General features: G+C 47.0%; 2 protein-coding genes across 3 annotated transcripts; both read left to right on the top strand.

The window, feature by feature from the left end:
• The first annotated feature begins 460 nt into the window (after positions 1–460).
• On the top strand, positions 461–2,662 carry LOC132455426 (large ribosomal subunit protein eL31). The gene is made up of 5 exons (XM_060049306.1): positions 461–591; positions 1,046–1,149; positions 1,698–1,823; positions 2,147–2,259; positions 2,592–2,662. Exons 2-5 carry the CDS (start codon positions 1,046–1,048, stop codon positions 2,621–2,623), a joined length of 375 nt encoding a protein of 124 aa, XP_059905289.1. The 5' UTR covers positions 461–591; the 3' UTR covers positions 2,624–2,662.
• A 706-nt stretch (positions 2,663–3,368) lies between these two features.
• On the top strand, positions 3,369–7,286 carry chst10 (carbohydrate sulfotransferase 10). 2 transcript variants are annotated; one of them, XM_060049250.1, is made up of 6 exons: positions 3,369–3,461; positions 3,864–4,009; positions 4,107–4,231; positions 4,776–4,995; positions 5,442–5,547; positions 5,768–7,286. In XM_060049250.1, the coding sequence occupies exons 2-6, from the start codon at positions 3,904–3,906 to the stop codon at positions 6,330–6,332; spliced, it is 1,122 nt and encodes a 373-aa protein (XP_059905233.1). In that variant the 5' UTR covers positions 3,369–3,461; positions 3,864–3,903; the 3' UTR covers positions 6,333–7,286. The 2 variants fall into 2 exon arrangements, with proteins under 2 accessions (XP_059905233.1, XP_059905232.1); XM_060049249.1 differs by lacking the exon at positions 3,369–3,461 and having other exon boundaries at positions 3,468–4,009.
• Positions 7,287–7,617: the final 331 nt, after the last annotated feature.

Below are 7,617 nucleotides of genomic sequence, written 5' to 3'. Positions count from 1 at the left end.
AATCATGAATTCGTTTTTTAAATGTACATCAATATATACGTTTATTAGGGAAACCATATTTTCAAAAGTGTTAATGTGTAATTTATTGGTTTGTATTTAAAATGTAGTCAGGGTTCCCAAGTAATATCTGTATGCCTTTATTTATTTTTAGCACAAATTAACCATGAGGCCTGATTTGGGAATACGGCGAGTTTGGGAATATATAAAGTGTTTCTTTCCGAAACCAGTCATATAGTACAGAAAATTCAACTAATATGCAGGTAGCTATGAAGTTCGAGAAGGAATAATGATTGTAGAAAAAGAAGATCCTTCCCTGGTGTCCCGAGTTTTACTGTTCGAAATATAAATGGTCGATACATAAATATAAATTCCTTTAAATAAATATATATTTTTATCAATACGAACGCCTTCTATGGTGAAGAATGGTTATTAAACTCCACTGTATTTCGCTGTGCATGTAACAATTTTGTAGTAGGAACTAAGCTATTCTTCTGTTCCTGCGGAGAGCATTTAAAACGGACCGAAATCCATTACCCAGGATGCTCAGCGGATGATATTTCCTTCCAACTTCCGCTTCAAATACAAGCCGAAGTGAGTATTTTCTCCGGATTTATATTTGAACAATCTAAAGCCATCCTGCTGTGTATAATGTGTCAATCTGTCCGTTTTTCACATGTACATAAACTCCGATGTCTAATATCTATTAGTGTTGCATTATGAACCCGTTTCTAAACTTGTAAACATAACAAAAGTAGGAAAGTGTCGACGTCTGAGTTGCACGGTCCGGAGGGAACTCGGCGGACCGGGCTCGCTTGTATCTACACGTTTTTCAACGCGTTTAATTTACCAAATGTTACGTCTAACATGATTGTTATAAAACAACTAATGCATTTGGCGTGTGCTGTAGTTCGGTTTTCATTCACACATGAAACGGAACGGCCATCGACTTTGGATTCATTTCTACACACGCGTACTCTCAATGCACTCACAATGTACATTGAAATAATTTAGCATTGCGTTAATCTACCTTTTCTGTTCCTCTCAGATGGCCCCAACAAAGAAAGGTGAGAAGAAAAAGGGGCGTTCAGCCATCAACGAGGTGGTCACCAGAGAGTACACCATCAACATCCACAAGCGCATCCATGGCGTGTGAGTTACAGCTGCATGTCAACACAACAGAGATGTATAGGAAAACTGGAATACGACTGTACACCAGGGATATACTGTCTCCAGTGATGTGATATAATTCCACGTTTGTTTCTGCTTTACAATGCATTGTTTAGTTCACTGCATGATTGAGGTATTTTCTTAGCGTTTATTCAATGATTGTACGTTTAAGAATGGTCATCGCGAATACTAACCGTGTCTACTGGGAACTACAGTATTTATTCTCTATTGGACGATGTATAGATTTAAATAACAGTTTTTTTTTGTGGTTCAGTCTGAGAAGCTGTTAACCATGCGTTGTGTTTTCCAATAGTTTTACAAATCCGAGTTTCAGATTACAAATCTAAAACCGGAAATCAAATTTAACAAGATATCAACTGTGAATTCAAACCCTGCTAGCAGAATCAAGCACAAAGGTTAATCTTTAGGACTGCCGTCTAGCAGCAGTGAATTAAAGTTAATCTTCAGGACTGCCGGATCCCGGATGAGGTTGCCCGCTAACCACGTCCCCTCTCCCCGTGCCCCCCCAGGAGCTTCAAGAAGAGGGCCCCTCGCGCCATCAAGGAGATCCGCAAGTTCGCAGTGAAGGAGATGGGAACCCCCGACGTCCGTGTGGACACCCGCCTCAACAAGGCCGTGTGGACCAAGGGTGTGAGGTGAGGAGCCGGCCTGGGAGGGTCACTGGTCCCCGTGGAGCCCTCCGTAGCAGGAGTGTAGTTTGGGCCTTTAAACACACCCAGGGGCGTTTCTCTTTTTTTGGAGTCTGTGTGTAGCTTAGGAGGGGGTTCCTTGCTCTCTGCCTCAGGTGGAGCCTACTTCGCCAAGTTGCGTACCCGAGTTGGACTTGGTGTATTAGGGGTGCTATTTCTAAAGGTGGCTCGGTTTGTTAACCATGGATGAGCCTAGGGAGACAATATTCGCACTATAATTCTATAGTGCTCGGTGTTCCTGAGGTTAACCTGTGTCTGCCCGTCATCAGGAACGTGCCCTACAGGCTCCGCGTGCGCCTGTCCAGGAAGCGTAACGAGGACGAAGACTCTCCCAACAAACTGTACACCCTGGTCACCTACGTCCCAGTCACCACATGCAAAGGTGAGCGCCGGTAACCTGGAACACTGCGTTGTGCAGGATACGTCGGCCTGATGTAGGGCTTGGTTGAACTTTGATCATGATTTCAATTTTTTGGGGTCAAACGATCTCGAAACTAATTAAATCGAGATGAAGGGTTGTTTTGAAATATTTGTTTGAATAATCGGGTCTATGATTAAAAAAAACATTACGGAGCAGCCCTAGCATGATTCTTGCATGTTCTTTGCCAAAAGTAGTCTGAGCTGTATTCAGCTTCTTATTTTAGTAGTTGTTTAACTTTTTCCTGAATGATGTGAACTGTTTTTAATGCCTTCTTCTTCTTTTTCGTGCTACAGGACTTCAGACAGTCAACGTGGATGAGAACTAAGTGTCCCCTCTAAGAGTGGAATAAAATTGTAAAAACAAACCTTTTCTCCTGTCTCATTAATTCTCCACCAATAATTCATCAACACTGGGTCTCATTGGACCAGGAATCGACACAAAACATTTATGCATTGGGGCTATAAGAAACAATAGAATGATGGTGTTTGTTGCAAGTTCATCAGCCCGCTTTTGTTCCATGGAGTTGAACAGGAAATGTGTGTTGATTAATGTGGGCACTGAATACATTGTAGCGAGGGGTTTTGGTGAAATCCCCAAATAAATGACTAGATCCATTGTCAACTTGATTATAACATGATGAAACACAAAGCACTTGATATTTTGAGAACCAAATGTACATTATTATATGGGCAGGGCGAATAGAAATTGAATGACGGGTCAAGCAAAACTCGCCATTGCACCACACGGCCACCAGATGGTGACGAAGAACTTGTGTTGTGATAGAGGGAAATATACCTTTTATCTGAATCCACGATCATGGAATGTTACCACCTATTTAAATAGCAAGTGTCTCCAGACCCTGAATTAGCATTTTATGGTGGTTTCATGGGATAATGCACGGATTTGCACCACCTGGTGCGTAACGTTAGGCTGAGAAATGATTAACGGGTGCCTGCAGTTATTTCGTAAATTTGGCCTCAACATTGTTCCTGTTTAGATATCGTGAAACTAAATTCAAGCTTAACAACTTTCGTGGGATAAAAATTTAATATTTTGTAATATTGCAATCCCGGACCCAAAAAGCCAGCCTTGTTTCTCCCCGGAATCCTCCAGAGAGGTTTGGCCGGATGTAAACACGCTGGACCGGAAGTACTCTGCTAGAGGTAGGAGTAATATGTGAGCTTGTATACACACACTAATAAATACACCATTGATTTAGATTCAAATGTTACCGTACCCACCTTGGGGGTGACGTTTACCTTCGAGCATGGCATCTCATCTCATACGGTCTCCCGCCTCGCCTGCTCCGCCCCCCCCCGCCAGCGACCCGCTCCTCTCCCAACCCAGGCTCTGGGGTGTCAGATCACCACTAAATGTTACATGATTCCCTCATCTGCGTGTGACTATCATACTTCATTACCCTGCATGCACTGCTTCTTCCCTCTTGGCATACACTGCCCGTTGTGTTGCATGTTGTCCAAGCAATCAGCACCAAGTAAGTCCACCCATTTGGTCCCAAATGGCGACACCGACTCAACACCACGCCTCTCCCGCGGCGTGTTAAGTGCTCTAGATCGGGTTGGGGGGCTCCATGGCCGTCCGGTGATGTCCCAGACGATGCGGCACCGCTGGCTGCTGCTCGGGGCCTGCGGCTGGGTGCTTCTCATCCTCATGTTCGCCAGCAAGTTCATCTCCTTCAGGACCGCCGACGGTAAGCTGGGCGAGACGATCTATTGAATCACGGCTGGGTTGAACCGATCAAATACCTTCCGCAGTAATTGTTGTATACCGGTGGATTGTCTTCTCAGACTATGGGGAGAAGTCGATTGCACAGAGTGGGACACTGCCAGTGCCCGTACTGGGAAACAAGGTGGTCGTGGCGACCCCTCTGCCTGGTCCAGAAGTGCCTGCTGTGAGTGTAACAACCAATCTGGTAATTACAATTTAATCTATAATTTTTTTGACACCCACCGCACATAACTGAACATCACAGCATTCTCCAAATTTAACTTCGTAAACAGTTTGCGCACATTTCTTCACTGATGTGTGCTAGGGCTGCACTGTTCTTGATTAAAGGAAAACTAGGATTTTCTTTCTTAGGAATTGAGATCATGTTTCAGAGCATTCATTTTCAATAAATGTTTCTATTGCGCTCATTGACCTGATACAGGTCTAAAAAATATGATGGGGGTGCTGAGAAAGGGAACGTTCCTGTTTTCCCGCATCACATGGTGTAACCCCATGTTGTCATTTGTTGAGGGGGAGTGTAGGATTGTTGTTTTGCTGCAGCTGACCTGTCCTTAATGAAAACGCAGCAGAATCGTTGTCATTTAGAAATGAGATCGTATAGAGTTATGAACCTGGATCGTGATTTTGATCAAATTAGTCGTGCAGCCCCCCCCCCCCCCCTCCCCCCATATACATGGACATTTCGGTGACAACACTTTGTGTTTTAAACTGTGACACTCCGCTTTCAGCCTTCGCCGTTGCCCTCGGCGACCGACTGGCTGGACGTGTCGGAGAAGCGTCTGGAGCTGCTGTCGGCGGTCTGCAAGAACACCAGCGCCAAGACGCGCGACCCCGTCAACAAGTTCGTCATGGACCGCATCTTCGTCTGCGACAAACACAAGATCCTCTTCTGCCAGACCCCCAAAGTGGGCAACACCCAGTGGAAGAAGGTCCTCATAGTGCTCAACGGTGCGTCTGACCTCGGGACACAGCGGCAGTGCTGGCTACAGGCTCTCCTTCGTTTGTTCACATCCCATTCGTGCCGCTTTAGTCCTGTACACACAAACTTATGTTCGAGTGCTCTGTATTCTTTTAGGTGTGCTTTTGCTCGTTAAGAGACGATCATCGATCACTCGATGGTGTTTTAATTAACAATTTACTTTATTACATTGAAATCTGCTTTTTTATATTCTCATTGAATGTGTCTCTCTGTCCGTCTGTCTCGTTGCCGTGTCTCTCCATCTGTCTGGCTCTCTGTCTTCCTCTGTCTTTCTCTCTCGGTTTGTCTCTGTTTCTCCGTCTGTCTGTATGTCTGCCTCCATAATGTGTCTGTCTGTCTCTCCGTCTTCCTCTCTTCTCTGTCTGTCCGTCTGTCTGTCTCTCTATCTGCCTGCCTGCCTGTCTGTCTGTCTCAGGCGACTACCCCACGGTGGACGAGGTTCCGGAGGACATCGTCCACCGCCACGATAAGAACCACCTGAGGCGCCTCTCGTCCTTCACGCCGTCGGAGATCAGTGAGAGGTGACGAGGGGGGGGGGGGTTTAAGAGCATAGCTCCACACAGTCCTTTCCCGGGCTTGATTTATTGCTTGTGTTTAGTGAATAACACAGAACATAAGAAACTATAAATTTAAAACTTCCGCACAAAAATCGCAATCGCGATATTGGTCGAAATAATCGCAAATCGATTATTTCCCCGTCGTCTCTCTTCATCCCCCTCCCGGTCTTCCTCCTCCTCTCAGGCTCCGCCTCTACTTCAAGTTCCTGATCGTGCGGGACCCCTTCGAGCGGCTCATCTCGGCCTTCAAGGACAAGTTCGTGGAGAACCCGCGCTTCGAGCCCTGGTACAAGACGGAGATCGCGCCCGCCATCATCCGCCGCTACCGCCGCGACCGGCGCGTGGCCGCCGGCGCCACCGCGCCTGCCGCCGGCCTGCGCTTCCGCGAGTTTGTCCGCTACCTCGGCGACACGGACGGCCGCCGGCGCCACCTGGACTACGAGTTCGGCGAGGCGGTGATCCACTGGGCCACGTACTCGGAGCTGTGCGCGCCCTGCCAGATCGGCTACAGCGCCGTGGGCCACCACGAGACGCTGGAGCGCGACGTCCCCCACATCCTGCGGGGGGCCGGCGTGGAGGCCCTGGTGGAGTACCCGGCCATCCCGCCCGGGATCACGCGCTACAACCGCACCAAGGTGGAGCAGTACTTTGCGGGCGTCAGCGGCGGCGAGGTGCGGAAGCTGTACGCGCGCTACCAGGGGGACTTCCTGCTGTTCGGGTACCCGCCGCCGAACTTCCTGTGGAGCTGAGGACGAACGCCATCTTTGTCTCCCCCCAACCCCCCCCCCCCCCCTCCCCTCCTCGTCTCTCTCCCCCCCTCCCCCCTTATGTCAACGTAACCCGACTCTCTAACGTGACACTGGGACCCCTGTGACGCAGCGGTCACATGACTAACACGGTGCCATGAAGCAGGACGTCCGTTCGCCCCGGTACTCCCTGAGGCTTCCCCCGGGGGTGTGGGGGGTCATAGGTCAAAGGTCAAAGCAGGTGGCCATGTTTGCTACACCCGTCGCCCTCCGTGTGTGCTCTGACTCCTCCACCTACTCCTTGAGACGCCCGGACAGTCACGCCGCCGGTTCCTTAACGACGGAGAGCAGGACAACCAACCAACGGCCTGGCTCTTTACATCGCCACGGCAACAGGAGGAGGCGGGACTTTTAGCATGTGCAGCTGAATGTACATTGTAGCCGACGTTTAATTTATTAAGTCTTTGCTAAAAAAAAAATATATATAGGAAATTGTCGCTCAGTCGACGCTACATTTCAAATGTATTTATTATTACCTTTTGTTGACAGGGTAGAGGATCGGAGCAACGCCTGGTCTCTGATTGGCTGAGCTGGGAGTAGGACTCTCATGTTGTTTATTTATGCTTGGGGGGGGGTGGGGGGGGGGCAGGGGTGCAATGTGCCATGCACACACTTAACGGTAGCAAATACGTTGGCAAATAAATCGAAGGTTTAATGTAGGATATTACTTTTTTTATTAACAAAGTGAGATGGTTTTACAGGTGTCTCACTTTTGTTTTTTTTATTAGACTCATTTGGTTTAAGTATCTCATGCCTAACGTTACTTGTATTTAAGATTTTTTTGTGTTCTCCGACCATGAAACCATACTGCCTCTGAATGACCTCTTTGCGACCTTTTATGTCAAGGTTGGTCACAAATAATATACAGGCTAAGTAATAAAGTCATATTAAACAGCTTGTCTTTTGTTTTTTAATTGTTTCCTATTAGGAATGGTTTTACAAATCTTGTGTATTGAAGATACTGCAGATGCCTACATTTCAATCCATACTCCATAATCCATACTTTATTTAAACTAAATGTGTTTGTTATAATCGCTACCCTGGATTAACATGGTGTTGAAACACAGAAACAGCAACTTCGATATATCCCATATGCAACAGAATAGTATACTACTAGAGCAGACAGGACTGCTTTCCAAATGAAAAGCACAAAGTAGGCATAACTTAACCACCCTGCGGGGGTTAACAGTTTTAATAGTAGCATAGTTTTACATTTTTTATGTTTCTC

This window comes from Gadus macrocephalus, chromosome 4 (genome assembly GCF_031168955.1).
Source record: "Gadus macrocephalus chromosome 4, ASM3116895v1".
NCBI lineage: Eukaryota > Metazoa > Chordata > Actinopteri > Gadiformes > Gadidae > Gadus > Gadus macrocephalus.
The sequence above is the reverse complement of the archived record's forward strand: the minus strand, read 5'-3'. Positions and strand labels throughout refer to the sequence as shown.

Excerpts from the sequence above, each read along its gene's own strand:
- LOC132455426 (XM_060049306.1), top strand. The coding sequence starts at position 1,046 with ATGGCCCCAACAAAGAAAGGTGAGAAGAAAAAGGGGCGTTCAGCCATC. Across the intron at positions 1,150-1,697 it reads CACAAGCGCATCCATGGCGT|GAGCTTCAAGAAGAGGGCCC; the intron begins GTGAGTTACAGC and ends GTGCCCCCCCAG. Across the intron at positions 2,260-2,591 it reads CCCAGTCACCACATGCAAAG|GACTTCAGACAGTCAACGTG; the intron begins GTGAGCGCCGGT and ends TTCGTGCTACAG.
- chst10 (XM_060049249.1), top strand. The coding sequence starts at position 3,679 with ATGATTCCCTCATCTGCGTGTGACTATCATACTTCATTACCCTGCATG. Across the intron at positions 4,010-4,106 it reads CTCCTTCAGGACCGCCGACG|ACTATGGGGAGAAGTCGATT; the intron begins GTAAGCTGGGCG and ends TTGTCTTCTCAG. Across the intron at positions 4,996-5,441 it reads GGTCCTCATAGTGCTCAACG|GCGACTACCCCACGGTGGAC; the intron begins GTGCGTCTGACC and ends TGTCTGTCTCAG.